Source organism: Cottoperca gobio, chromosome 6, assembly GCF_900634415.1.
Source record: "Cottoperca gobio chromosome 6, fCotGob3.1, whole genome shotgun sequence".
Lineage (NCBI taxonomy): Eukaryota > Metazoa > Chordata > Actinopteri > Perciformes > Bovichtidae > Cottoperca > Cottoperca gobio.
In genome coordinates this window covers 9,955,952-9,970,455 of record NC_041360.1, presented here as the reverse complement: position 1 = coordinate 9,970,455, position 14,504 = coordinate 9,955,952, and the positions used below count along the sequence as shown (strand labels likewise).

The following is a 14,504-nucleotide window of genomic DNA, read 5'->3' as shown; positions in this document are numbered from 1 at the left end:
TCTTCTATAAGTAGCTGTAAATTTGAACTCGAAAAAATAACCTTGTAACCAGTTTTGACTTATTGCTTTTCATTCCCAGTGCAGCCTTGAATCTAATGAGCTATATGACAAAGTGTTCTCATAATCACAGCTGAATGACAAGACGGTAAACTAAAAGGATGGTCTGCTAGGGGTAGGGGCAGCCTTTACCTCTTCATATAGAAATATTATTATCACTTTCATTACATTGCTCGGTGTTTGGCAGGTAAGCCAATGAGAGTGGCCAGATGGCTGCTGGCCTTATACCCTCAAGTCAATTATTGTAGCTCTTATTGTATCTACAGCTTCTTTGTCCCTTCCCTATGGTAGGTGTTTGGATCAACTCAGACTATAATATAGCAATGATTCAGTTATCAAAGTGCAATTTATGTCATAATGCGAGTCACTGCTGTCATAAAACACATCTCTGCTGACCACATTATGGTAATGACTCCTCTGATGTTGGCACCTTAGCTTAGTTGGACACTTCATCTCTCTGTGTTGAAGTGTGAGAAGTGTTGGCACAGGCTGGCAATCGCAAATACACACACACAGACACACACACACACACACACACACACACACACACACACACACATACAGACACATACACACACACTGCGTTACTGTGTTGTGCCTTATATCAGGCAAAACGTCTCACTATTTCAGTTTTTGATAATTAATTAATAATTAATATAGACCTTTGGAGAACAGCTGGTTGTCAGGAATGTGTGACTGATTCAGGGTTGTTGGTTTGACAGTAGCCTACAGAAGACTGAGGTTAGAGCTGAAATGATCAACGGAAAATGAATCAACAACTATTTTGCGAATCATTCGTTTCTTTTCTCACTAAGCTGGTACCAGATTCTTAAATGTGAGGATTTGATGTTTCATTTGTGTGATTTAAAATGAATTAATAATAATAACATATTTGGGTGCTGGACTCCTGGTCAAACAAAAGAGGGCAGTTGAATATGTCTCCTTGAGCTCTGGGAAACAGTGATGGACATTTTCCACCATTTTCAGATATTTTACAGAATAATTAATTAATCAAAACAAGCATTAACAGATTAAGTGATCATTAAAATAATCAAAATGTGCAGCCCTAACTGAAGTAGAATAATCCTCCTCTCTGACTAATGATGTAAAGCAAACTGTCTTATAAAGGTGTTGCGGCGCATCTATCCACAGCCTCGTCTTACATTGTAACCTTATTGTGAGCTGAGCTCATAAGCAAGCACTCTAAAGAAAAACACATAACATAGCTGCAGGGCAGAATGCAGCGCAGAGCCCATTTTTAACGGTGGACAGAAAAGCTTTCACACCTCTGAAGGTTTTTCTTTGGTTACAGAGTTGTTAGTGGAAGCAGTACAGCTCAAGCTTACAGGGGAGGGAGAGGAATCGCTGCACTCCTTTCAGTGAATGTTTTTATCTTTCCACTTTCAGTCTGCTAGTATTTCTTTGCTCCAATTAAAGAAGGGAAATGTTTAAGTGAGAATGAGAAACAAAACATTTATGCAGGCAACCTCCACAGGGTTTCTAGAAACATCTCACTTTGTGAATAAGACAAAAAAAGACTAATATTCTACAGACATAGCAGCTCTTTGAGACTTGCTAACATGCTGATGGTTAGCAGGTCAAATGTTTACAATGTTCACCGTCTTAGTTCAGTCTGTTAGCATGCTATAATTTGCTTACTAGAAATAAACGCAAATCACGCTGAGGGTGATGGGATTGTCATTAGTTTAGCAGAAATTTGGTCAAAGTATTGGGAAACTTGATTTCATGATGGCGCTATTTAAAAAGAAGGGCATCACCAAGTTGTTAAATTCATGCTTGGGGAACATGAACGACTGTATCAATAAAACATCGCAATCCATCTGGTTTGTTGAGATATTTCAGTCTGGACCAAAGTGGTAGAGAGACCTCTACCCTCCACAGAACCATACCGCTAGCATGGCTAGAAAGAGTTGTCATCTAATAACACATAATATAGTGACAGAAATGACACTTAAAAGTTCAAGTATGGGAGAATACCTTACTACAAAAACATACAAACAACAAACAAACATTTAGAAATGTGGTAAGACATGGAAGCATGTATACGCTATATGGTACTGAGAAAGATAATGTCTTTATGTTTTAAATATAATCAGATAGGTTGCATGTTCCGTGAACAACAGGAACGCAGAGCCACTGTCAAACCAGGTGTTTGAAGTGACAATGTGTTGTGTCCTGCACACACACTGAGGTGAATGGGCAGATGATGAAGCCGGAGCGTTTTGTGTGCCTGTAGGAGCGGAGTGTGAGCAGCGACGCAGAGCTGGTTACACGGTGAGGACACTAATGGAATGGCCAGCAGCAAGGAAGGAGAGCAAAGAAGGTTAAACCGATTTGCCTCTGTACACTACACTAATCAGAGGAGTCATATTTGCTTGCAGCTCAAGAAATATATCCTTACCTTCTACAATACTCAAGATACTCATATTTCTAACCTTGGCTATGGGACAGCAAACACCTACAGAGAGAGTTTTTTAACTGAGGAATGATGCTCACCAGCTTATAAATAAAATATTGGTTAAGTTCATTAAATTGTGTAGACACTATAATGTAAATAAATGCTTTCATTAGTCTTTATGCACACAGTTAATGTGTGTGTGGTCTGTTGTAGTGGGAAAAGGCTGGGAATCTCACCTCCCAGCGACACTCACCAATGAAGAGGATGGGGAAGGTGATGAAGAGGAGGAAGACATGTGGCACCACGTTCAGCGCATCCAGGAAACAGCCGTTGTTCAGGACCCCGTCGTCCACGTTGTAAGCCACCGAGTTATTCTCGTTCCCACAAAACGCCAAGGACATGGTGGAACCGGGACTCTGCAAGGAACCGGCCGGAGGAAGACGAGCAGGAGGAGGAGGAAGAAGAAGACGAGGGAAGGACCGGAAGGAGAGACAGAGATATCTTAAATAGAGGCTCTCAGAGCATGTTGTCTCTTCAAAGGGAACACTGGATTTCTTCAGTAGATAATTCCCAAATTGAGCTGCTCCCTGCACCCTCTGTAATCCAGCTCCCAAATATCCGATCCAATGAAAAAGAGGAGACAGAGGGGAGAGAAGGAAGGAGGGATATATTGGGTCCGAGGCAGTCACAGTCCAGCGCAGCAGCAACAGCTCTCTCTCCTCTCTGACAGACTACGCTACTTTCCCGGCCATGCTGGTGAGAAACATCTGCATGCCGTCCGCCCGCAATCTTCAGACATCCTCTAACACTGGAGCTTGACTTGGCGCTGCACAGCTCCAGGAGAATGCATTCAGACCCACAGACACACACAGAAGCATGCACACAGAAGCACGCACGTGCAGCTAGAGCAGCGCAGTGCACCTGCTATTCTTGTCTCTTTGCAAATGAGAGCTCAAAGTCGACCTTGGAAGACAAGAGCAGAGGGGGAAGAGTGTGCAGGCGAGCTGGAGGACTGAGAGCCACTAAAGGTAGGGGGGAGGGTGAAGACAGACGGGAGGATGAATAAAGAGAGGAGAGAGAAAGGGGGTACAGCTGCTGAGTGAGCAGTGCAAAAGGTACGTGTGAAGGATGCACATATCTAAATCCCCACACCACGTTTTCAGGAATTACATAACGCTACCCCACAGTCATTCATCACTTTAGTTCACATTAAGAGCACTAAACAAGAAAGAGCGCCAAGAAAGACTGAAGGTGGCTGATTAACACGTAAAGAAGGAGAGACATAAAATATTTTATATTCCTGGGACAGATGAAGAGAGAGATCCCGCTGCAGCCAATGGCAGCTGATTTACTCAGAGGGATCAGCTAAGAGCCACATGGGAGCAGATTTGAATAATCCATGTATCAACAGGGACAGACTCTTACTGGTTGAAAATACATAACCGTTTTATCATGCTCTGCATTATTATTTGTATGTGTTTTAACCGCTGGGAAAACTGGCTGAGATATAGTTATGTGGTGCCCTACATCAGAGATAAGCACTATCCATCAATGGATTGCCTGGGGAGAGTTAAAGCTTCAGTGCGTGGAAAGAAAAATATCAAGTAGAAGACACTCACAGAGACCCAGAAAGGACAAAAGCCGATAGTATAGCTGGAGGGTTTACAGCAAAGATGAAGATCAATGCATTCCTAAAATCATTGAATATAGGAACAGCCCGAAATAGACTCTGCAATTATTATAGAACCACAGATACAGATGCCAACTAAATATAACAGACTTGACTGTGTGTTTGTGTGTGTGACACACTGATGATTTGGTTTGTGGGAGTAAATGGAGGGTAAGAGGTGAATGATGAACCATGCAGTGATCAATATTAATCATCGTGCAAGTCTCTCGCACATATTCAAAAAAATGAAAGGATACCATTTCATCTTTTAGAAAATGTTCTCCCTCTGGCTGTGACAAATGTGTTACCACAATGTAACAGCCCAGCCGAGAAAACACCTCCTATATTTCAAACTCTCCTATAATTCTCTCCGAGAGATGAATCTTAGTGATGTATGATCACAGGAATTCATCAACTATGACCTAAAGTGACTTGTAGCATAGGCTTTAATCTGCATCCGACTCATGACTGTAAAATGATGTATACATACATATAGGCTATAGGTCCTATTATGTATGTGCAATTGAGAAATACTTTATGATGGCAACAATTCAAACACCTTATAGTGCTATGTTGTGCATGAAATGCAAACAAAGCAGTGGAGCCTACTATTCAAAGTGAAAGTATCGATCAGTGTGAGAGACCAGGTGACTTACCGGTTTATATCGTGGGATCATTGTTGCAGCGGCGTTTCCCTGACTCCCCAAAACACTCTTCAATACTGTCACATGCGTCGCTTGGATGTTAAAAAAAAAGAAAAAGGGTAAACAAATCTACCAAATTGCAGTTTGTGTTGTGAGAGCGCAGCCGACTTCTTCTTGCTGTCCCACTTAATGTTTGACCATTCAACCGCAGGCGGCGGTTTAAGGGTGGAGGCAGAGCGCTATCCACGGTGCTGAACCCGGGTAACGCGGAGGAGGAGGAGGAGGAGGAGGAGGAAGATGAAGAATAGGGCAGATCTTACACTGAAGGCCGCCTTTTGTCTCCGGCGGGTTTCAGTAGCAGGGGCCACTAATCCAAACACACCACAGCGGTCGACGCGACGCTGAAACTCGCAGCAGACAGCAGTCACGTAGGTCATCATGTAGCGGGAGTGGACCACTGCACGGTTATATTGTGGGATGCTGCACAGCAACACACATGTCACATTACATCATGGATTTCTCGACTTTTATGGATTGATTTTTGCTAAATGATCTCAAATGTACATTTACCACAATACACTCTATTATAAATCTGATTTAAACCTTTTATTTATATTGACATTTAGGGTTTATTAAAAGCTTTATAAGGATTATAAACTCAGCTGTGTCTCCCTCACTCAGTGAGTAGAATGACATTCAAGAAGGAGCACTATTGCCCCCTGTGGACATTTGAAAACAAAACCGAGTGGCTCCACAACCTTGAAGTAAATCTATGCAGAGCTGGTGAAAATAGTAGAGAAGATGAAGGAATGCATTAAGCAAGGATGAGAAGCAGGAGTGTAACTTTCTTTTTTTATATATCTCAAGCTACTTGTAAATGCATAGACATTTTTTATCCACCTTTAAAACAACCAATGGGAATTATGTCATGGGTCGGCTTAAAATTAGCCTAATTTCTGCATGGTAGAAAAAGTAAGAAGAACTATGGCAGGGACTGGCTGCCAAACTGATAGAAAGTAAGGACCTATTAAAAGCACACAAATCTACACCTTAATTTGTATTTATTTTTCTTGAAATGTTATGCTGTGTACAATGTGTTGATAGTGCTGGCTGTTTTAACTCGCCATTTTATACTGACAGATGAGACACAAGTCTGAAGAGAATGATCAGCATGGCCGTGGGATCGAAATGAGGCCAACCGTGTACAGGCCAGAGACAACTGAATATTGACTGGATCATCTTTTACCAAAGCAAGACAGTGAGGATGCTTTCTGCATGGTGTCAATATCTTGAGTACATGACACAAGGCTAATAACAGCCTATAGTAATGTTAAGTAAAAACAAAAGAGCATCTTCAGCTTGAATTCAGGTGAATCCTGAAGGAATCATCAACAATCAAAAGCTTCTTAATCAAAGTGGGTTTTCTTGGCCGGCTGTTGATGAGACTAGAAGAACGTCCTGCAGGAGAATAAAGAATAATTCATTAACAACATGCAAGATAAGAATGCACCAAACAAAAGCTGTTAAACCTGAGATACTTTGGTAACTGGACTGCTAAGAAAGGTTTAATCAGGAAAACATTTGTTATACCGTGCTTGCTTCAGTCACTGCACATTAAACACAACAGACCGACACACATGCAGGAACTGAAACTACAAAATTTGGTCAAACCCTGGGAACACATGAATTGTTACTGTAGCGGAGGAGAAATCCTCCCTACAGTACAACCCGGTGTCACTTGGAGTTTATGTATCACAACATGTAACAGTCCCGGGACACAACATCAATCAGAACAACTGCTGAAGGCTGGCAGGAGTCCTAAGCTGCTTTAAAGAGCGGCCATGACCTGACGACACAGGACAAAACCACAGAGGCCAAACAAGAACATATGTGTTTATATACGGCTCACTGGGTCGGGATTTGGCAGATATATGGTGGGATGGGTCACCGATCGCATTAGTCGTAAATGTCTTCACTCGAATGGCATGGCTGTATCGTTGTAGAACACATGCTTCAGCAATAAAGTAACATCGCCTTGAGTCATTTATCAAATAGAAAAACTGTATACGCTATACTATAGAGACCTTCACTGTCACGTTAGCTTTTCTTGGAAATAGCCAAGCTGTAATAGCAATACATAAATCTCACAGTTTGACAAAGATGAGAAACAAATGCCAAAGAACACTGCTCGTTCCTTCTGATCGACAGGGAGACTGTCACATGTGGTAAAGAAAAAAGAATAGCGCCAAACAAAAACAAATGCCACACCAAACATCCCCTCTGAGACGTGCAGTGAAGAGGAGGTTCGAAGACTAAGTCGATTACCGGGACGAAGGTGAGGCACGAGGAGAAGGAGGGCTAGTGCTGAAGATAGCCGTGTCTGTAAAGTGTTGCACTGCCTTCAAACACCTTTCTGTTCACAGTGGGACTGACTGATGCTGACTTAGGGCTGCATACACGTGCAAACACACACACACGCACACACACACACGCACACAGACACACTGTCACAAACTGTAAACTCATGGACCAGTTTAATTAGATTATGATCTAAATCTCAACGTGGGGTCCACGGCACTCTGCCAGGGGGTTCGTGAAAAGTTTTAGTCATGGTGAATTCATTTAAATGATCATTTAAGACTATTTTATATTCATTCTTTTTTCTTTTTACAAAAGACATAGTTCAAGAAATAATATTAATATTTTAAAGTCTATAATAGTTCATAGATTACATTCCAATCTAAGAAATCTATAACTCGTATAATCTGCAAATATACTTAATACTTGTCTGATATATTTCCAATACATTTCTCTTGCGTTGTTCTTTCACATAGGCTATCTAAACTAAACCTATAGAAGTGTACAAAATAGACTAAGTTAAATTATTCCAATGATACATTAAAAGGGGTCCCTGGTATATTCTCTATCTTGTAAGTGGTCTTTGGCTGAAAAAACAACCTCTGGCCTAAATTATCACAAAAATGCACCAGATTTAAATAAGTGCAAAAGATGCAAAAATAATTATTACACAGACGATACACATACACATTTGTGAATAGATAGTTATCAGGAATGCTTACACTTCATCTTCATAATCTTTCGGAGGGGAAACAGTGATGACAACATCGATCCAGTCCTAAAGGTAAACACAACACGACATTTATATTTTGCGCCTGACTGCAAGTTAGAGCGTGACAACAACATGCACAATCAATCAATCAGTCTAGGTTGATTGGGTTTAAGTACAATCAATCAAACAGCTTGCTGTTGTAGCTACTAGGGTAAACAATACATTTCCTTTAAAAAATGAAGTAAGGCACTTCATTGTCCTCTAATGTGAGTCCTACCCCTCCACTATTCCAGGCCCGAGCCAGAGAGTTTTGTCCCTCAGTCAACGTCGCATCAATCAGGATCTTCCCATTCACAGCCATAAGTTCATCCCCGGGCACAATGCCACCTACAAACAGACACATTAGAGATGGCTTACTGCCAAACATGTTTATTCTCAACAGTGACACACAGAAAGTAAAAGTGAAGAACCAGCTGTAGAGATAAGTCTGCGTGAAGACGTGCTCAAACACTTTAGACTCTACATTTAATCCAGTAGACAAGTAAACCATAAGCATGTTGACAGTGATGCTGTGTTGTAGTGGAGAGATATGTCAGCAAAGTTGCATGTATCTTAATTTGTATCTTATGCACTTGGAAAAGTCAACAAGCAGGTGTCAACCACTGGCACGTCTAAAATACTTTCACTAAAATGTGACGTTTTTTTTGACGTGTTCATGGATTTAAAGTTAACCTGTCATTAAGTTAATATTTGAAAATAAAATAAATGAACTGACCGTGCTTATCTGCAGCGCCACCTTCATACACAGAAGATATCACCAACTTTCCCAAAGGAGAGTCTGCACCTCCCTCCAGAGCAATGTCAAGATGTCCAGTCTAAAGAACAAGGAACAAAAACATCAACAGCATCAGTCATGTTTTAGAATACCGTACTGTGATAAGTGAGACTCCCCTCATCAATCGAGTGAGTTATGGCAGAAGATGCAGTCAGTACCTTTTTGATTCTCAGCCGTCTCACATCTCGCCCGTCTATCTGGTCCGAAGAGAACTATTAACAAAGACAGGATTGAGGAGGGGAGAAGCAAAACAATAGATAGAGCTGCCAACATGAAGAATGACTTCGTACTATCTGAATCTATGTATGGCAATGCTAAGCAACAAACAAGACTTAAATATACCCTTTGGGAGTTATTAACCCTGGATGAACCCTCTAAAGAGAGGACAGCTGCTCTAAAATAGTTTACTTCAGGAAAGTAATGGAACAAACTGGAAATTTATCTTAAAGCCAATTAAAAAAGTCTAATTCTCTGAAGTCACTTGGGCTTTTATTTGGCTCACAAGCTAGCTACCAGAAGTTAGCTTATTTAGCTATCAAAAAACAAGGAAGTCTAGCTAACTTCCCTTCTGAACCCAGTCAGTATAGGCATTTATGTTATTACTTTGTAATATTTTCAACTGTTAATTTGCCTAAATTGTTGTAGTAATGCAGGTTTTAAGGCATCTCTTTTGTATCAAAATGGCTGCCATGCGAATAACACATTTTGTAACCTTTAGAAGCATCAGCTATTACGGTTAATGGATGCTCGCAGAAACACAAGGTTTACATTTATAGTTAGCGGGAGCTAACACCTGTTAGCTAAATACCACTTTCATTTGAGATACCAAATATCTGTTGCATTTTCTGCTTTGCTGTAGTGTCAACAAGATCAGATATACAATACCATGGAGTAGGGATCAAAATCTTCCTCGTATTTCTGAAATCCCTGAAAGAGAATCAACATGCAGTTCATTGAAACAATCAATATCAATAGGTGGTTAACAAACTGGACAGAATAAAACAAGAGCATTAAAGAAATGTTGGTCAATGTCAGTGCCGGTGAAAGAAGTGCCGGTGAGATTTCCTTTGACAACCAGTTTTATGTAAAAGCTTTAATACCATCCTAAATAAATGGAAACCATGGAGACACTAAAAGCCAGTAATTTAAAAAGCACAGTGGCTTTCAAAGCCTCACTTTAATTAATTGATGGGAAACAGAACAAAGGACAACACATTTATCCAGCTACGACTCAGAGAGACGTTTTTCTCCCTGCAGAATAAACACACATTAATCTTACTCTTCATTTCCTGTTGTTTTGCTCAGACACTCACCATTGGACATAAAGAATGAACCTATGTGTTGTGGCTGGAGACAGCAGTTGAAATCAGACCAGACAAACTAACTGTTGTGGTATTTTGAATAATACAGTAAATCTAATGAGACTAAAGTCCTCTGTCTAAGATCATGACTTACAAACCATCTGTTGCCAGCGAAGATCAAAACCAATAACAGCAGTGAGACTGTGACATGCATTTCCACACTGTATGTTCACAGCACTATTGTGTGCTCCAAATAAATACAAGCCCACTCGTGCATTAACTACACAACTAGACCTAAAGGCAGTGATGCAGCCAAGAGAGACGAGCGAGAGGACAAAATAAAGGAAGAGCCATTCCAGAGGCAGCCATGAGGAAACCTGATGAGTGAGCATGGAGACAAAAAAGAAAAAGAACAGGAGAAAACGCACTCAAGAGTAATTTAAATCAATAGAGGTGGTGATAAGTATGGATTACTTGTCGTTTGGTGTTTGATTTAAAAGAAGAGTTGAAAGGCACCATCCGTTTCAGCATTTCCTGAGGCTGAAACACAAAACCAGTTTGCAGATTTTAGCAAACAAATAAAAAACAAAACAAACACAACCCATACTTCTATGCTGTAATTATTTCTCTGTATATATATATATGATACATTTTAAACAGTAACTTGCAGTGTGCAGTGAGGCTACAGAGGTTGTCTGGGACATTAAACGTCATCACATCGACCACAGGTCCACCTTTAGCTTAGTGGCAGTGATGTTGAAGTCACAATGGCGTAGTTCGTTTATAGCCTAATGTTTGCTTTTTACTTCTGGCAATTGCATTTACGCTTCAGAAATTTGTTGACAATAACTAGAATTACCGCCATGCAGTTGTATGTCTCTACCAACCAGTCAAGTTTCAGTTTACATTCATATCTTTCTAAAAATGTCTAAAAGAACACTCATAACAAGCATATCAAGTTATGGCCAAAAACATGTTTTGTGAGGTCACAGTGACTTTGATTTTTGTCCACTAAATTCTATTCAGTTCCTTGAGTCCAAGTGGACGTTTGTGCCAAATTTGAAGAAATTCCCTGCAGGCGTTCCTGAGATATCGCGTTCACGAGAATGGGACGAAGTGACAAAGGGACAGACAGATGGACGGACAACCCAAAAACATAACGACTCCGGCCACAACGATCGCTGGCGCAGAGGCACAAAAATAAAGACTATTACAAGCCTTATTCATTAAGTTCATTGGCCCATTTCTCCAATTTTTTCCTGTTACAATTTATAATTAAACTTACAAAATACAACATATAAAACTGCATTTAAAAGCATTAGGCAGTGTAGACTACTCTGTCGGTTGGGGTAATAGATGTCAGGGGAAAGTGAATGATTTATGGCAACCCTCCAGCTCCTCCAGTCAAAGTGTCTCTCAGCTAGGTGTTTCACCTCCAGTTGCTGAACTGATGGTATATGTGTGTTGTTGATTCTCTCAGGTGTGAATGTGTCACTCTATAAACGTGAGGCAGAAGGTTACTGCAAAAGGCTTTCTCCCTTACATTTCATTTGTTAAATAAACAATCTGCCCAGTTTCATTGGAGCTTTTTGACAGGAAGGAGAAAAAACTCCCCAGTGTGATCCAGTAACGACAGATTGACATTCTGAGCAACAGCTGGAAGACTCACCTGGACTAGATAAAGAAGCGGCGATGAATCTCTCACCAGCATGATGGCACGCTGTGTCAGATATCTGAATACTTAATGACTCTATTATGCTGAATCAGGACATACCAGGACATCAGAACGCAGTGCAGGTCTGAGCGGATCTGGTCGGTGGGTCTGGGACTGCGGCAGCATGACGGGTTTAGACATGACTGCGGCCATTTGACGCCTCTGGTTGGGGGGACTAGGAGCTAGTTGCTATTGGGGAAAGACCGTTTCCATGCAACAGCAGAGTATAAGTTTGGATTTTAACAGTATGTTCATCATTAAGTCATTTAACAACAAAAGCGTCTTGGTAAGATTTCACAAATGTATAAAGCTCATAATTGTTACTACAAATGGAAGGAATGTTTGCAAAAGATGACATCAGATTTTTACAGAAAGACACTCACCAAGGGGGAGCTTGAAGAGGAAATACGACTGGCATGGGAGGTATTTCTCATTACCTGAACCACAGTAAAATAAAATGAATCTTTCTGCCCCCTGGCACATACAGAGCACTGCAGGAATATCAGTGCAAGACACACCGAGACTGGCTGAGGTTTCAAAAGCATTCAATTCATAACCAAATCTATAAAATGCAAAGGTCCAAACGTGAGCACACATATTTTAAACATATGAATCAGCTCCAATAACGTGCTGCTTTCATCTCCACTACACACCATGCAACACTTCACTTGGTATAACAATCCACACAGCTACAAGCCAAACACCAACATCAACTAACTGCATCTCTGAATGCCTATCCCTCAGCTTGAGGTAATATGTAAATAAATTCAGTCATGTTCATACTGTGTATCAGCTCTCTTCATGCATAACACATCCCATTATAAAAAACAGAACATGCACGCACATACACCTAAACCATTAAGAGAGTCGAGTCTTGCAGCCTTGAAATGCATAAACTTAGCTTTGCATTATCCTAGAAAGAACCCTTGCCATCTAATAGAAAGAGGAAAAGCCAGTCCCACACATCATGTCTCTCACATGAGCATCTCTAACCTTTGGACTCGAGGGGTAGGACATTTCACTGGTGTTGGACGAGTAAAGTCCTCCTCTTGGGAGATAGCCGCCTGACTCCCACTCACTCCTGTGCTCTGGAGGACTGGGAGGGTGTTGCTGGTGATGGTGATGATGATGATGTTGTTGGCGGTACCCACTGAGGGTTCCTGCTCGATCTCCTGAGTGTTGTGGGGGTGGAGGCGGAGGGGGAGGCGGAGGAGGAGGAGGTGGAGGAAGAGGGGGCGGCGGTGGCGGTGTAGGCCGTGGAGCAGGCTGAGGGGAGGATGGAGGCCACGACGACTGAGACGGAGGAGGATAGTGGGAGGAAGGCGGGCGAGGGGGTTGGGCAGGCTGAGGGTGAGTTTGTGGGTGAGGCCTGCGCCCCTTGTTGGGCAAGGTAGACGGGGCAGAGGGAGGTTTTCTAGCGCTGGGTGGAGAAGGAGGCCGCCGCTGTGGGGATGCTCGAGAGGTGGAAGGGGAGTAGTTGGGTATTGTGGGGTTCAGCTTGGGTAAGGGTGGAGGGAGAGGCAAGGGAGGGGGAGGATAGCTTGTGCTAGGCTGGGTGGGGGCCAGCCTCTTCATTGGACCCCTTAGGCTCTGATCCACCTCATCCAGGTTAATGTCATCCAGATCAGTGGTGGCCAGGTGGAGGCCGCCAGGGAAACGCTTCACCTTGGGCACCGAAGCAGGAGAGCGCGGTGGGGAGAGCTTAAAAGTCACAATGACAGGAAAAATGTTTCATCTCATCTGTAAATTCTCCTGTTGACCTAAATGACCTTTATTAATGCAATCCTCGGGAGGCACATCCATAAAATGTTACGATTCGTGCCAAATATCCAAATTTCTACTGTTCTTTCTCTCTTGTACTTTCGTATTGATTTCACTTTCTGGGAAATACATTATTTTTAGTGGTATGAGCATGTCCAACTACACACTATATTGCTTCAGCTCATGCATCATATAAATCCTGTAACTTTACATTCAAAGTGAAATAAGCAACAAAATGACACGCAGTGGTGGGAAGGTAGACCTTCTTCCCCACGTCACAAACTAAACATGGCAGGAATGCTATCATCATCAATGCTATACTACTGTATTAGCTCTCTATTCATAAAAGAAGAAAATATCAGCTTATAACATAGTATAAGGTTATACGGAACAACAAAACATTGTGAAGAGCTCAGTGCAGAGAGGTTTCAACAGAGGAGGTCTCACTCTGTACCTCTGGGGATTCATTCTCCACACAGGAGATCTGCTCCAACCGAGTCTGGCAAAGACGCTCCACCCAGTGTTGCACTTTCTCTGACTCCTCCAGGTCTTCTCTCTCCGTCTCTGAGACCTGGCACAGAGGCAGAGCCGGGGAGCATCAGACAATAGGAATTAGCCCTGTACACACACATCTCCATGCTCAGGTTAAAAGCAGCCTTCAGGGCATCACAAGACAAACAACATTGTCCCTTTTCTGTTCAACCACGACTTGACACCTTGTGAGTTAACGTTGCCATAAAGTCCATTATAAATATCAAAACGGTTTAATCTACATTATCACTTTGGTAAGCCCCTCTTTTCGTACCTCCTGAACCAGCCGATTGATCTTCAGCTGCTTCTCTCGTTCATGCATCTCTTCCTTCTCCTTGGCGAGTTTCAGCTCAAACTCCATCTCCTTCTTGTTCTTTCTCTGCTCCTGCAGTGTGTCCGTGTTGGACACTTTCTTCTTTTTCTTTTTTCCTTTCTGAGGTATTATCAGTTAGTCAAAATAAAAAAGCAAAGGACAGACAAATCTGCCACTCCAAACCACACAG

General features: G+C 41.9%; 2 protein-coding genes across 4 annotated transcripts in view; both read right to left on the bottom strand.

The window, feature by feature from the left end:
* abcc8 (ATP-binding cassette, sub-family C (CFTR/MRP), member 8) overlaps positions 1–4,878 on the bottom strand; it is a 54,927-nt gene extending 50,049 nt beyond the window's left edge. Inside the window, exons 1-2 of the mRNA XM_029433737.1 lie at positions 4,802–4,878; positions 2,730–2,892 (exon numbers count right to left, since the gene is read on the bottom strand). Coding sequence (XP_029289597.1) covers positions 2,730–2,892; positions 4,802–4,822 — 184 coding nt within the window. The 5' untranslated portion in view covers positions 4,823–4,878. The remainder of the gene's footprint in view (positions 1–2,729; positions 2,893–4,801) is intronic.
* Positions 4,879–5,833: 955 nt separating this feature from the next.
* ush1c (Usher syndrome 1C) overlaps positions 5,834–14,504 on the bottom strand; it is a 20,641-nt gene continuing 11,970 nt past the window's right edge. For 2 of the 3 annotated variants that reach the window (XM_029434066.1, XM_029434067.1), the window contains exons 16-21: positions 9,580–9,621; positions 8,853–8,906; positions 8,635–8,734; positions 8,137–8,246; positions 7,870–7,925; positions 5,834–6,247 (exon numbers count right to left, since the gene is read on the bottom strand). In XM_029434066.1, the coding sequence (XP_029289926.1) occupies positions 6,235–6,247; positions 7,870–7,925; positions 8,137–8,246; positions 8,635–8,734; positions 8,853–8,906; positions 9,580–9,621 (375 nt within the window). In that variant the 3' untranslated portion in view covers positions 5,834–6,234. Of the gene's footprint in view, positions 6,248–7,869; positions 7,926–8,136; positions 8,247–8,634; positions 8,735–8,852; positions 8,907–9,579; positions 9,622–10,469; positions 10,536–13,924; positions 14,042–14,275; positions 14,435–14,504 lie in introns of all 3 variants that reach the window. The other variant, XM_029434068.1, reaches the window with a different exon arrangement.